The 16540-nt window shown below is 46.3% G+C and overlaps 1 protein-coding gene across 1 annotated transcript in view; it reads right to left on the minus strand.

The window, feature by feature from the left end:
• The window catches only part of Klhl3 (kelch like family member 3), a 115396-nt gene that overhangs the window by 71486 nt on the left and 27370 nt on the right, over positions 1-16540 (minus strand). The window contains 1 exon segment of the mRNA XM_038334485.1: positions 15757-15863. Coding sequence (XP_038190413.1) covers positions 15757-15863 — 107 coding nt within the window.

The raw sequence follows: 16540 nt of genomic DNA on the forward strand, positions 1-16540 counted from the left end.
ACAACAAGAGGCTGATGAAGGACTCTAAATTAAATCCCACACTAGCTCAGAACTGACTATGATAAAGGGTTATTTATTTAGGGGTAGACTCACAGATCACAATCGTCTGCATGAATGGGGAACAGGAACAGAATCATGCTGCCAGAAGAGAGGCCAGATGCGTGCTTTACATTGGCATATATAGTATAAGAGGCCATGCCCAAGTGGGCCGGTAACTTAAAGGCTACTGGCTGAAAGAATTCCTACAGCAGGCTGGTGTGGCTGGGCACAGGGTGAAGAAGGAAGCTAGAGAGGCACACAGAACCATAAATAGTAGAGCTCTATACATCACGCTAGAGAGGCACACAGGGCCATAGATAGTAGAGCTCTATACATCACGCTAGAGAGGCACACAGGGCCATAGATAGTAGAATCACGCTAGAGAGGCACACAGGGCCATAGAGAGTAGAGCTCTATACATCATGCTAGAGAGGCACACAGGGCCATAGATAGTAGAGCTCTATACATCGTGCTAGAGTGGTCCGCACTGCCATAGCTGGTAGAGTCCTATACTTGATACAAAGGAGCTTCATCCAAAGGGTGATGCCACTGAGAAGTTCTAAACAGGGAGTTACAAGAACAGGTGGAATGTTTTCCTTGAGAATTTCATACATAAGTACTGTATTTACATCAGCCCCACCCTTTCCTCCCCCCCTGCAACTCCTGAGTCCAGTTAGTGCTGGTCATACGTCTATGTTCTCAGGGCTGACCATTCAGGATTAGATAACCTCTCAGGGGGATTCTCTCTGGAGAAGACTGATTCTCTCTCATCAGTCACTAACTGCCTGTAGCTCTTCACCTAGGGGTGAGGCTCTGAGAGATGGCATGCCAACTGCGTTGTCATTTGGAGGTCTTGCCTCAGTGACTACAACGTTACGATGTCGTGGGTGCAGCTCCCTGTCCTAGGCAGAAGGCACTGTCTCTGCAGACTTGTACTGGTCCTCTGACTCTTACAATCCTTCTGCTTCCTCCTCCCTGATGCTCCTTGAGCCTGGGGAGTAGCACCTGTGTTCTAGATGGGTATTCTACGGTCAGTTGTTACCTGCATTTAGACCAGTTGTGGGTTTCACTGATGGGCTCCTGATGGAAATTTCTGAATGAAATTCTAGATACAGGGGTGGGAGAGAGATGCCCTGGAGGCAGAAAGAACACCTGGGAGACCCTGATAATAACCCAAGGAAGAATATGTAGCAAAGAAGCAAGAGTAATGTGTGTACCACATTCTCAGTCACAAGAGCAGACAATGCCCGTGCTGGCCTGAACCAGTCTCTTCAGCAAGGGTTGGGGACTTCAGGCAACAAAGACAGCAGAAGACAAAAACAGAGGTCAGCCGGGCGGTGGTGGCGCACGCCTTTAATCCCAGCACTCGGGAGGCAGAGGCAGGCAGATCTCTGTGAGTTCGAGACCAACCTGGTCTACAAGAGCTAGGTCCAGGACAGGCTCTAAAAAAGCTGCAGAGAAACCCTGTCTCGAAAAACCAAAAAAAAAAACAAAAAACAAAAAAAACAGAGGTCAATCTGACCACAGGAAAAACACAGCCAGAAGCTGGTGTGAGTATTGTTCTCTCTCAAACCCATGCCAGAGCCAAGAAAATCCAGTACAGCACAGCAGGCAGGCTTCTGCCGCCCACCTCCGGCTATAGGAACACGCCACCAGCCTACGGTACCCCATCCCGCCACAGCTCCAGAGCTGAGTGACTCTAGAACAGGGAACGGATGTGTTGGGCTTGTTAAATCCTCCTGCCAGTCTCCTTGTCAGACCAGCTCTGCCAGGAGCCCCTTTCCGTCTTTCCCCTCTCTGGGTACCAGGAAGGCCAATGGCTAGAACATGCTGAGTCTTGGCTGGGAGGCAGAGGTGAGGAGAAGCAGGGGAAGGTGGCCAACTTCTCCTGCCCTGAAGATGGGGGCCCTGATCCTCCTGAGCTTACGTTAAGTCACACAAACAAAACCAAGCTCAGGCAAAGAAATCAGAAGTTAATGTTTCTTCTTCCAAATGGCTTATAAGTTCACTAATTAGGGTTAAACTGCAAACTGTATCACAAAAGATGCTGGGTTTAAGAACTTAGGCCTAGAAATAGGATTCTGAAAGCGTAGCTGGCTGCAAGAACTCAGAGGCACGCAGTCAGGTCTGGGCTGACCGCCCTCCCTCTGGAAACTTCGTGTGGGAGTCAGGTCAGGGTTTTAGAACTTTAGATAAATAAATAGAAACTATTGAAATTGTACGAAAACCTCTGTGTGTGTGTTCATACACCCCTGGGCACAGGGTGAAGTGGAGTTTCACTTTCTGGAACGATAACAGTTTTAGCAGACTCTTTCAGGTTTCTGAAAAAAAGGCAAGCAGGCTTCTCTAGATGGGGCTTCCTGGGCTGTGGATATCATCCTGCATGGTGCTCAGAATCAAGCACATGGAGAATCCGCATAGTCCCTGGCGATGCTCGCTGGCGTGTGGCCATTCAGCTTTGCCGCAGCCTGAACACATACATGTACTGGACACTGCACATGCCATCACTGCCACACCAAGAAACTGCCTGAAACACACTGGCTCAGAGAATATGATATTTTACGGACCACGTTGTTTTTACTGTCATATAAGCTATCCTGCACCTATAGAAACATAACCATTCAAAGCTGGAAAACACAGAACTTTAAGTATTTCCTGACTGTCATTCATTCCCCAGCATACATTGAAGTAGTATATCTCTGTACTATGTTGCGTTAGAAATTTAGTTTTAAAAATTGCTGTCCGGAGCAAAGGAAACTATAGCAGAGGAAAATACAGAATGGGAGAGAGTGTTTGCTAGCCGTGCTTTAGACACAGGGTTAATACCTAGAACACACAGTACAAAGAACCAAAGATGGGGGAAGATGGCTCAGTGAGTAACACATTTGCCACGCAAGGCAGATGGCCTGAGCCTGGAACCGCAGAACCCACATAAAAGCTGTCCGCAATCCCAGACACCCCTACAGGAGATGGGAGTGGGGACGGGGAACCTCGAGAAGCTGAAGGCCAGCCTGAAGGGTTTCTGTCCCAAACAAGGTGAAAGTGAGGAACTAATGCTCAAAGGTTGTCCTAACCTCCATACATGTGGGTGCTTACACACACACACACACACACACACACACAAATCCTACAAAATTAAACACATATACACACACACTGTGAGTCAGTAAATAGGCTAACAGAATATTTATCTAAAGTAGAAACAAAAGTGGCCAATGTTTTTAAACTGTTTGATATCATTAACTATCAGGGAAATATGTATTAAAACTACTTTGAGATTCCGTCACAACCCAGTCAGAATGACGGTGACCAGGAAAACCAGTGGCAATAAACGCTTTTGAGGATGTGTAGGAGAAGTATATCCACAGATGGTAGAAGTGTGAACTGGTGGAGCCATTTTGGTAATCATATTCCCAAAACATTAACAACAGAAGTGCCTGTTGATCCAGCTGTATCAGTCTTGACCCCACACCGAACACATTCATGCTCACTGCTGCTCTGTTCACACTGAACACATCCATGTTCACTGCTGCTGTATTCACACCAAACACATCCATGCTCACTGCTGCTCTGTTCACACGGAACACATTCATAGTTACTGCTGCTCTGTTCATACCAAACACATCCATGTTCACTGTTGCTCTGTTCACTCCAAACACATCCATGTTCACCTCTGCTCTGTTCACACTGAACACATCCATGTTCACTGATGCTTTACTCACAATATAAAGGAAATGGAGTTGGTCCAGACGTCTACCAGCAAACAGACACGTGGAAAATGCAGATGTGGCTCCACATTCACAACAAAATTCTATTCTGATATAAAGCAAAATGAAGTCTACCAGAAAATACTCTACCTTGGAAAGCAACCCAGGTTCAGAAAGACAAATATTGTTTATTCTCTCTTAATATGTGTATCTTAGCTTCCCGTTTTTAAAATTTGTGTGTGTGTTTGTATGTGTGTGTTTGTGTATGTGTTTGTGTGTATATGTGTGTTTGTATGTGTATGCGTTTGTTTGTATGTGTGTGTTTGTATGCATGTGTGTGTTTGTGTGTATATATGTATGTGTGTGTTTATATGTGTGTGTGTTGTGTGCATGTGTATATGTGTGTATTTGCCTGTATGTGTATGTTTGTATGTGTGCATTTGTATGTGTGTGTGTGTAGAGGTTGGGTGTTTGTCATACCAACATAAAGGGGTCACCATAAAATGGGGGTGGGGAGATGTTGAAGACAGAACTAGGCAACTTGGAGGAAAAGGGGCTTCTGGGTAGAAACATAAAAGCATGGGGCAGGAGGTCGGGAGTGGGCAGAAGAAACAAGAACTGTTTTGTTTGAAATGCCATAATACTTTGTATACTGGTTAAAAAATGTGTATCTTTTTAAAATTTCTGTTTGAGTTTCTGACCTGAATGTTTCCTCAGGATTAACACCACCTCCCTGGAGGGCTGAGATTAAGGGAATGTGTCACCAAATCCTGTTTTTGAGCTGTGTGGGGTTGAATCCAGGGCTTCCTGTGTGATAGGTAAACACTCTTCCAGATGAACTACATCCTCGGGCCTATGAAGAAATTCTTTGGTATATATACAATTTTATCATTTATTAAAGATGAGAACAGATTTTTACATAAAAGAGTTGAATGAGCATACAGTTAATCCTGAGTTTTGCAATAGAAAAACCAGTTGAACAATTTTGAGCCAATTTGAAGCAAGCTTTAATTAGATACTGGCAGGAAGTTGAACTCTGACCAAGTCCACTCCTGGGTTCCCAGGAAATGGCTACAAGTCACATTTTGCAGAGACTTAAGGGACAAAACCACAAGGCTACTGTATTTCCTCTCGGATCCAATCAGGGGAATGCACACATCCTGATGTACTTCCTGCCCACATGCCTTCCACTATGTCCAATCAGAGGCAAGCTTACATCCTGACCTATTCCCAGCCCACAACCTCCCACCCACAGGTGATTAAGCACACCCAGTGCAGGTGGGTCAAACAAACAGGACAAACGGGAAGTTATTCTTACCTGTCCTAACTGCGAACGGGACTCTTAATCTACAAGGTCTATTTTTCCCAGTTTGGTCTCCCGTAACCTCCGTTCTGGTCTCACACTGGAGGTGGGGATTCACAGTTCAAGGTCATCCTTGGCTACATAGTGAGTATCTAGGCCAGGCCTCACTGTCTCAAAAAGTGAATAATAGGGGCTGGAGAGATGGCTCAGAGGTTAAGAGCACTGGATGCTCTTTCCAAAGGTCCCAAGTTCAAGTCCCAGCACAACCATCTATAATGAGATCTGGTGCCCTCTCTTCAGGCAGGCAGGCAGGACACTGCATGGATCTTTAAAAATTAAATCTTTAAAAATTAAATCTTTAAAAAGACTCTTTAAAGAAACAAATAAATAAACTTTTAAAAAGTAAATTTAATGTCTGTTTTATATAGCTACTTTACATTTTCAAATGATTCATGGTCATGAGCAGAAAGGGTTTAAGGAACCCTATGCCATGAACCTTTTCTTGCTTCTTTGGATAACTGTGAAATTTCAGTAAATAAGAAAATGACACTGTGAAAGCAAACGCCAGGCCTCCCAGCGACGGGACCTTCCTAAGTGCGCTCTGCAAAGGGTCCATGAGGCGGTTCAGGGAGCAAAGGCTCCTAACCCCAAGACTGGTCATGGGGTTCAACCCCCAGAGTCTGCAGGTGGAGAGCCAACTCTCACAGGTTTTCCTCTGCTCTCCACACACATGCTACGATGTGCACACACACACAAACATACATACACACCAAATAAATAAATAAATAAATAAATGTTTAAAAAGAAAGCTCCCTTGTAGTAAACGAAGAGATCTAACTGTGGACACATAACTGTAGAAAATAATCCTGCAATTTTCTAAAAATTTTCTAAGTTTACTTATCTCGTGTATGTGTGCAGTGCTGGCATGCACATGTGTTGGCATGTGTCTGTCACAGCACACATGTAAAGGTCAGAGGACAGTAGCTTCTCTCCTTTTACTAGTGGATTCCAGGGTTCGAACTCCTATCTTCAGGCTTGGCAACAAGTGCCTTCACCTGCTGAGCCATCTTATTGGCCCCAATCTTATCATTTTTTTATGAAACCGTAGAAATGCCTATACCAGGGCTGGAGAGATGGCTCAGTGGTTAAGAGCATTGCCTGCTCTTCCAAAGGTACTGAGTTCAATTCCTGGCAACCACATGGTGGCTTACAACCATCTGTAATGAGGTCTGGTGCCCTTTTCTACCCTTCAGGCATACACGCAGGAAGAATATTGTATACATAATAAATAAATAAATATTTAAAAAAAAGAAATGCCTATACCAAATTAAAACTTTAATCTAAATTGGCCCTGGAAAATGGCAGTGATACCAGTCACTTCCGTGTCTGAGGCCCTCTGCTAAACGATTATCCGCAGAACTCCATTTCATCCTTGTGACAATTTCCAGAGCTGGGCGACATTACTGCCATTTGGCAAATTATTGAGTAGTCATCTCAAGAGTTGTTTATATACAGATGAAAAAGGCAGGGCGAGGACTCGAAGTTGGCCCAGCTCTAGACTTAACCTCAACTCATGTCTAATAATAGACTCATAGCTAATAAATCCCTCCAGATTTTGAACCTGACTCTACTCAACAGCTTTGACAAATGAGTTGTAAAACTTAAAACTTGGGTTAAAAGTCTAAGGACTTAGCCACCATAATAGTTAGCAAGTGAGGACCAAGAGGGCTGAGATCTTGTTACGTGCTTGTTCCCCAGCAGCCTCGTCACATAGCAGAGGAGCTGGCAGGCAACAAACACCTCGGAAGTATCCTGCTGAGTGGGAGCTAAAGAAAGAGGTTTTCTCTTAGCAGCTCATGACGTCATGCAGTTATTCCTGTGGGAGAGAAGAGACTTGCTCATTCTTGTTTCATTCTGTTTCTTAAGACAGGGTCTCATTGTGTAGCCCAGGCTGGCCTCAAATTCATAATCCTCCTGCCTCAGCCTCCCAGGTACCAAGATAGCAGAGTGTGCTACCACATCAAGCTAGGAGCTTGGCCATTCGTGATTCTTCACTTATCTCTAAAAGCTTGACAAAATAGCTCTAGAAAATAGAAATACAAACCCGGTAGCTCTTTCCATCTCTGAGTGCAACCCGTAAAGAGCCTTCTCTGCTGGCTTCTCCCGGGGGGGCTCTGGCAGACACCCAGAGAAACTCACTTTGCATATCATTTTGGCTCTATCTCTGATGTTGTATGTTGACACTCGTGTCCATGAGGGACAGATATTTGCTCACTCAGCTAGCACATAGCGAAAGCACATGCTTGACCTACAGGACATGTGGTGACCAAGTCATCCTTCTGTCCTGGAGTGAACTTAGGGAAGACAGGACAGACCATCAACCCCACAATCACAAAGGGTAGTAAAGGCTAGAAGAAGGGACTCTGCTTAGAAAAACCCTGCACTGGACACTCTACGCACATGACGAACACACAAGAGCACACATTTGCTTCCCTGGTCATGGAGTCCACTGTTCCTATTGGATTGGCCCACTTTTAAAAGCCACTAACCCAGAGGCATCATGGCTATGCAGAAGGGAAGTATTCCAGGAAGAGAGAATAGTCTATAAAAAAAAAAAAAAAAAAGTCCAGAAGTGAGGAAGAAAGTGGCCTTGATGGAACCACAAGAAGCTCAGTCTAGGACTAGTGAGGTGGATCAGCAGAATAAGCACTGACAATACCAGCTTGGCAGCCTGGTTCTACCCTGTTACCCATGATGGAAGGAGAGAACCAACTTCCAAAACTGTCCTCCCTGCATGTTCTGTGGTGTGCGTGCGCGCACACACATACACACACACACTCATAACAAAAACAATAATGATAAAAACATTGAAATAAGTTTTAGTCTGGCTGAAGCATACACGCACAGGGAATACTGAGAGAGCTGGAGAGGCGGATAGGAGCTAGGCTGCCTGAGTGCTCACAGACAGTGTTGAGGCCTTCAGCCCTCATGTGGAGGGAGCAGAAAGCCACCCCCGCAGGTTTGAAGTAGCTGAGGGATGCCCCGTATGTTTGTTTGGAGAGGATCACTGTAGCTACACCAGGTCAAGTGGTCTGAAGATGAAGAAAGACTCTGGAAGATGGGCTACCAATGAGAAAGTCCCTGCAGCAAGCAGGGGAAAGAGTCTGGTGTCCCGCATTAAACGGTTTGACCTTGAAGTCTTCAGGCTCCACATTGAACTTTGAAGTCAGCCCTCAGAACCACAGACAGCCCCAAAGAACAACTTTACAGTCCATCAGATATTCACCCACATTCCAGATTCTACAAGCAAACTAAATGTGTACATGTCGCCGGGCGGTGGTGGCGCACGCCTTTAATCCCAGCACTCGGGAGGCAGAGGCAGGCGGATCTCTGAGTTCGAGGCCAGCCTGGTCTACAAGAGCTAGCTCCAGGACAGGCTCTAGAAACTACAGGGAAACCCTGTCTCGAAAAACCAAAAAAAAAAAAAAAATAAATAAATAAATAAATAAATAAATAAATAAATGTGTACATGTCCTGTTTGGCAGGTGAAAGACTGCCTGGCAGAACCAGGTGAGCAGAGACTCAACCAAGCAAGGAAGAGAAAAATCTTTAATTATCATACGAAATTCAAGAAGACTAGAAAAATCACGCCCATCTTCCAGACAAGTCCAATCCTATTATTAAGCAGATAAAGGCTTGATGATGAGAAAGAAATGATAGATTCGCAGCAGGTCTCTGAAGAGCACGCTCTTGGAGGGAAAGAAGGGCTACGTTCAAGAGTCCTTACATTGTAGAATTCCTCTTTCTCCTGTCTTGAGTGATCTCTGCTGTAGTTTAGTCCTGTGCGCTAGGCAGAAAGAGAACAGGAAAACGCTTACCCCTTACTCAATGATCCCTCACAAGAGTTAAGATGGTGTTTTTAGCCCTCACCCAAGTTCTAAGACCTGTCTTACCTACTCAGTAAATGACCTCAGGTCTAAGGCTCACTTCAGTTGTTAGCTTCACATGGCAAAAATAAATACCCTATCTGCTCCTTGAATCCTAGCTAAGCCTCTGGCAGTTGGTGGCCTGAGCCATTTTACTGCCAAAGTCTACTTTCCATCTCCTAGAAAATAAGGATATTTCCTGTTCTGCCTTTATCCCTAGGCTGGGTAAGAATCAAAGGAGGTGATTGCAGTGTGGAGGCTGAGATTCGGAATTCAGCAGCGCCAGAGAGAGAAAGATCACCCCACCTAACAGATTCCCCAGAATCCCATCCCTCCTCTACCTGCCTAGTTAATAACAGACGGAAATCCCTGGGTAGCCATATAGATCCTCACATTCTCCCTCACCACCCTTAGACACCACCACCACTGCCATCACCACCACCACCACCACCACCACCACCATCACCACCATCACCACCATCACCACCACCACCACCACCATCACCACCATCACCACCACCACCAACCACCACCATCACCACCACCACCATCACCACCATCACCACCATCACCACCACCACCACCACCACCACCACCTCCACCACCATCACCACCACCACCACCACCACCTCCACCACCATCACCACCACCATCACCACCATCACCACCACCACCATCACCACCATCACCACCACCACCATCACCACCATCACCACCACCACCATCACCACCACCACCACCTCCACCACCACCACCACCACCATCACCACCACCACCACCTCCACCACCATCACCACCACCATCACCACCACCACCATCATCACCATCATCACCACCATCACCACCACCACCATCACCACCACCACCACCTCCACCACCATCACCACCACCACCACCATCACCACCACCACCACCATCACCACCACCACCATCACCACCACCACCACCATCACCAATCATCACCACCATCATCATCACCACCATCACCACCACCACCCCCACCACCACCACCATCAATGACACACTAGGATCCAAAGAATGGAACCAGGTTATTCCAAAGGTTTTATTTGGGTTAAAACCCCGAATATGTTTTGTTTTAGCCATTATGGTAGGACTAAGACCCTGAGCTCACACAATCCTTAGGCCTCAGTTCCTTTAATACCATAAAATAAGGTGTTGGGCACTGAAGACACTCCACTTGGAGCTTATTTCCTTCTTGGCAAAACTGGTATTTGGGCAAAGAACTGCCCATGCCTCAACCACTGACAAAATGCATGGTGTCTGGACTAACAAGCAGGACACAAGGAAAAGGACTGCCAAACCTTGCCAAGACAGGGAAAGACGGATTTGAAATTTCCCTGCCTCTGAAAATGGTCTGTCAGTTACTCTAGGCCTTAGCCAATGTTGGTTGCTTCAGCATTGCAAATGAGACTCTGGGTAATTGCCCAGGTAGCCAGTTGTCTGTCATTTCTTACACATTTTGAAAGCTGCTTTGTAGTGTGGAGCTGTGGGCCGGCTTCCCGCCACCCAACTTCCGGCCACCGGCTAGCTTATGCCCCAAAACAACAACACACAAACTGTATTCATTTAAACACTGCCTGGCTCATTAGTTCCAGCCTCTTACTCACATCTTGACTAACCCATATCTAATAATCTTTGTAACACCACGAGCGGTGTCTTACCAGGAAAGATTCAGCATGTCTGACCTGGCAGCTAGCTTCATCGCATCTCTCTCTCTGAGGAGAGGCATGGCGGTCTATCTCACTTAGGAGAGGCATGTCATCTGACTGAGCCATCTACCTCACTTCCTTCTTCCTGTTCTGTCTACTCCACCCACCTAAGGGCTGGCCAATCAAATGGGCCAGGCAGTTTCTTTATTAGCCAATGAGAGTCCTCCATCACTGCTTGATTGCACTTCCTGTTTACTCAAGTAATATTATTTCCCTTCCCGAGTCTTTGATGGGGTTGAAGACTAAATAATCATAGCTACTTTCCTCTCATGACTTAGACAAGCCATTTCTAACATAAGACTTAGACTCCTTAGGATAGGATAACTATTTAAACATTTAGCATATATTTCTTGTTTGATATTGTTTGTGCTGGTTGTAATTCTAATTTTTATACTTGATATTTGTTCTCATTGTATATAGTTTTGTATTAGACTTAGAACTCTTCTATTTTAGACAAAAAGGGGGGAGATACAGTGGGAGCTCCTTCAGCCAATAGCCTTTAAGACACTGGCTCACTCTGGGCATGGCCACATGTACTATATATACAGATATAAAAACATGCACGGCCCCTTAACTGCTGGATTTGGTTCCTGTTCCTCGCTCATGCAGAGGACTGCTGATCTTTGAGTCTGCCCCTAAATAAAGAGACTTTTATTATACTCCATTCTGAGCTAGTGTGGGACTACTTTATTGTAATTAAGAACAATAAGGCTTGTTTTTTAATATATCTACATGACATGTACAACAAAGACCTCTGGATCAAAACAACAGAACACAGGTTAAAGGGCATAACAAAAAGAGAACAGGGGACTAGAGAAGTGGCTTGGCAGTTAAAAATACATATTGCTCCTACAAAGATCCCAAGTTCACTTCCCATATCCACACTGGGCAGCTTACAATTGCCTGTAGCTCAAACTCCAGGGATCTACTCCTATAGCCTCTGTGGGCACCTGAATTCATGTGTGCATATCACACAGAGACACGTAATTTGAAAAATAATGATGAATTAATTTCTTTTTAAAGAGAGAAAGAAAAGTTGGCCGGACTGTCAGTTGTCATAAGAACTTTGTGGCCCCTGAAGTAGATGGAATGCACGAGAAAGTCTTGGGCATCCCATATCCGCAACTAAAGAATGGGCAACCCATAGCCCTGTGGCCTCGCCACTCAATTTGTGCTAAAAGCAGTAGAAGCAATTAAGTTACTTGCCTACTCCAGACCTTTCTGCAGGCAGGAGGAACGTAGATACTCTAGGAAGCACTCAGACCTTTAGTTTACAACATGTCCCCGTTGCTACTGTGGGTAGGACATGGTCAGGGTGTGGATTCGCATTTGGAACCACCATGGGCAGGGGTGTGGGTTCGCGTTCGGAACCTTACCATGCCCAGGGGTGTGGATTCGCGTTCGGAACCACCATGGGATGAAAACCGGCAGCACTAAAGCCTGACTGGAAGGCCTCAGTTAAAAGAAGGCCACTTGCTCTTTCTTTTCCTCTGGACTTGAACATGCTGAGAGAAACAGACTCCACAGAAGCCACCTGGGCCTTTTCCTGGTGAATTTATACATTTTAAAGCCAAATCTGATAAGTAGGAACATTTTGTGGGGATTTTTTTTTAACCTCTACCAGGTTTTAAGCAGAGCCAAGAGGTCTCAAACACATACAAGGCTTCTGTAGAGCCAATAGGAGCATAGGCTGGGACAAGTGAAGGTCTGAATGACATCTCAACCAAGGCAAAGAGAGGAAAATCAGAAAAACGTGAACAAACAAATAGTAAACACTTATATGCAGTAGAGCATTCAGGTGCACGCCCTTCCCAATTGTACTCAGGGATATATGTTTATACAAAACACTTGAGTCTCCTGGGTCTTCAACATGAGTGTGGCTGGGCTGGAGCGACGGCCCAGCAGCTGAGAGCATCCATTGCTCTTGCAGAAGACCCAGGTGCAGACTCAGGTTCAGTGCCCAGCACCCACGTGGTGGCTCACCACCATCCATAACTCTAGTTCAAGGGATGTAAAGCCCCCTTCTACCTCTACGGGCACCAGGCACGCCATACATACATGGCGGTAAAACACCCATTTGCATAAAATAAAACAAATGGATCTAATAGTAGATTGCTTTTAATGCACACGGCCTTTAGCCAAGCGCTTCCCGTCACAGGACTCTACTAAGAAAATGATGAGCGGTGTAATTGGTGGCTAAGATGCAGGTTCCCATGGAAACACTATTTGTAACAGAAAATGCTGGAAAGAACTATAATCTCTAACACACAAGGGAATGAATTTTCACTTAGCATGGAATTTTATGAAGTTATGAAATCAGGATACAGACATGACTTCACGGGCAGAGGAACATGTGAAGGACGGATGCTAAGTGCCGTAATGTTCTGAGCACCTGTCCACGGCGGGTGGAGCTCGTTAACCAGACACAGGCTTTTTACCTCATAAAGCTGATGACTGACAAGCATCGTCAGCGGTTATGGAAGCATTGAGGGAAACTGTAGTACTGAAGAGAAGTGTAAGGTACCGGGCGTGGGTGGCAAAGGGATCTGAGTAAGTCTGGAGGAGCCACGCTAGACTCCACTAAGGTACCGATGCATGAGTCATAGTGAAGGATGGAGAGGAGCTGGGCAGAATGGAAAGGGGAAAGAAAAATATTCCAGATTAACAGCCATGTTTAAATACATATGTATTAAAGCATGGCTATTCAAGTATATGTGAACCCACTCATTTTGAAACATAGGTTGCATACGTACAATGTCTATCAACAGAACATCTGAAAGAATGGTCACCTAAATGCAGTAGTGCACGGGTTTATTCTACTTTTTTTACTTTATGCTTGCTCCCATTTTCTGATCTTTGTATCTGTAATCAATGCGTGTGGAAGGTATTCAGATGGGTAGGAGGAAGGGGATGGACAGTCACCGGGTCATGTGGAGGGCTTGGGCAGGGAGATTTGTTCCTCTTGGTTCTCTCCTCCCTTTAGTTACGGCCAAGACCTGTGCTAGGAGCACACGCGCCCACAACTGTGTCTGTTCTCTAAGGCATTTCTGCTACCCACAGACCTGTTTGTTGGAGTCAACAGTTCAATTCATTATATTTCTGAGCCGATTCCTCTGTCAATGCTGAACTTACAAAACCATGCATACAAAGAGTGCCTGGCTAGGCTGTATATTGAAACTGTGGCCAAATAACTATTGGAGAGAGATAAATTATTCCAAAATGACCAGCTGCAGGTGAAGGAAAGAGGAGGAAGGAAATAAGGCCCTTGTGGCTAGAGTTTGAGGCCACTCTAAAGGGAGGACGGTGAGAGCCCCAGGTGGTGAGCAGAGCTGCTCTGAAGGGAGGATGGTGAGAGACCCAGGTGGTGAACAGAGCTGCTCTGAAGGGAGGATGGTGAGAGACCCAGGTGGTGAGCACAGCTGCTCTGAAGGGAGGATGGTGAGAGACCCAGGTGGTGAGCACAGTTGGTTTCCCAGGCTATATGGTAAAACCCTGCCCTGACTCGAGTGAGACAGGACATCTGGCCAACTTCTCCAAACTGAGACAGACCCCTTTGTGCAATGTGCCAGGGCATGCACACACAGGGGATTCTTACAGGACAATACCAAGGTGCTGCCAACAACCCTGTCACTCCTGCCCAGCTGTGCACCACAGTAGGAAAAACAAGACATGACAGAAGAAAAAGGTTTGCATCTACCCCTCTGCAAGCTCAGGCTCTCTTCCTCCCTGCACTCGTCCACTGTCTTCTGTAGAGGGCAGGGTGGACCCAATGCTGACAAGATGGGTCTCCCAAGCACCTAAAGTTCACAATTAAGCAGGTGACACTTCAGTCGCACATTAACAAACTACTTGAGCCCTGTTATGAGCATTTAAGATAGGATGACAAACAGGTCAAACAAGAGTCCCATCTTCACAAGAAATGAGGAGACAGGTTAAAAAAAAAAAAACAGAATGCTATAGTTTAGTCTTTAAAAAAATAGTTACGCCATAGGATGGAAAGAGCCTTGGTGTGGAGCTAAGGCAATAACAAGAAGAGCCTCTTCTGAGGGGAATGCGCGTGCAGGATGAGAAGCAGCAGTTACATGAGGGTCAGCGCACAAGTGTCGCGGACACCAGGACACAGGCCAGATAGATGTAAGAGGATGAATGCCACACTCAGAGCAAGCCCAGCCCACATAGGAAGCATGTGGCAGGGACACCTGAGCAGGCTGGGTGTCTCACAAGTCCAGATGGCACCCTCTGACAGCAGTCATCAGAACGCTGCATGTATACAGAACAAGGGGGCATCTCAGACAGGCAGCTCAGCCTATGGGATTCAGGGACTCAGCCCAGGCGTAACTATGTGAGATCCTTAGGCAAGCCGACCTGTTCCCTGCAAACTTGGCAAAGGTGCTGGAGTTATAGCAGACCCTGGTTGTTCCTCTACCATCATATCTCCAGATGTCCACACTTTTATTTAAAAAAAAAATATTTATTTATTTATTTATTTATTTATTTATTATGTATACAATATTCTGTCTGTGTGTGTGCCTGCAGGCCAGAAGAGGGCACTAGATCTCATTACAGATGGTTGTGAGCCACTATGTGGTTGCTGGGAATTGAACTCAGGACCTTTGGAAGAGCAGGCAATGCTCTTAACCTCTGAGCCATCTCTCCAGCCCCTTTGTCCACACTTTTAGAGAGATTACACGAGACCCCTGATTCATGCCTGGGAGAAATGACCAAAACAGTCCCTGTGGGGGAGCACGGGGCCAGGTGTGAAGAAGCCAAGCCCTTTTCACTGGATGTTCTCTGCCTTGGCCCTCAGCAGGCCCAGCAGACAGCCAGAGGTCTCCACTGTGGACGCACATTCCCCCATGGCTGTGATGCCGACGCTCGAGACTCATGAGTCTCTATCTTTACATGTCCCGGTGGCCTGGCTGCGGCTGAGGCCCCCTCAGAACCCAGACGCTCTTCATGCCTCTCCTCCCGCCCCTCGTCCTGCTCCCCCACCTCCTGCAGCCACCCTCGGCGTCCTCCTTGGGTTGCTGCGCACCGCGCCCTCGCCATACCTGTAAACATCGCACAGAAGTAAGGGCTGCAGGCCGCCAGGACCACACGGTGGGCTTCTATCTCCACGTCTTCTGCCACAATCATCACGTCACACAGCAGCTGCTTACTGCAAGACACCAGTGAGGTGACAGAAAAGGTCACAGCATGGACACCCACCCCTGGCCCACCCGGTTCACACGCTGTCAGTATAGAGGGTGGGCACAGAGACTGTCTCTGTCTTGACACAGGCAGGGAGGAGGGCTCAATGATGTTGTCTCAGTGAAATGCCCAACACTGACCTCTTGGCCTCCACACATGTGCACACATGTGAACACACACACCAGAATCTTGCAACTATCTTCTTACGTGGCTGTCACCAATGTGCCACCATGAACTTGTAAACGGGCTTAGCATATTTAATATTATACCCTGGACACTAGGCTGCACACCTGCCACATAACAGATCCTACACCGTTTCAAACAAACAAGTATATGAAATTAATCAATCCACATTCATTGACAGGATGGGTAATTGAGAACTGGGCTTGGTGGCGCAAGCCTGTAATCCCGGCTACTCAGGAGACTGAGGCAGGAGGATCTCATGTTCAAGGCTACAGAGTAAGTTCAAGGCTAGCCTAGGCAATTTAATGAGACCCTGTCTCAAAACAAAAGGTAAAATAGGCCTTGGGGTATAGACAGTAGAGGAGAACCTGCCTAGGATATGTAAGATTCTGGGTTCAGTGGTGCTGGATCCCCAGTACCTCAAAAAAGACCAAAAAAGGTGATATTTGAGTGCCTTAGGGT

This window comes from Arvicola amphibius, chromosome 6 (genome assembly GCF_903992535.2).
Source record: "Arvicola amphibius chromosome 6, mArvAmp1.2, whole genome shotgun sequence".
Lineage (NCBI taxonomy): Eukaryota > Metazoa > Chordata > Mammalia > Rodentia > Cricetidae > Arvicola > Arvicola amphibius.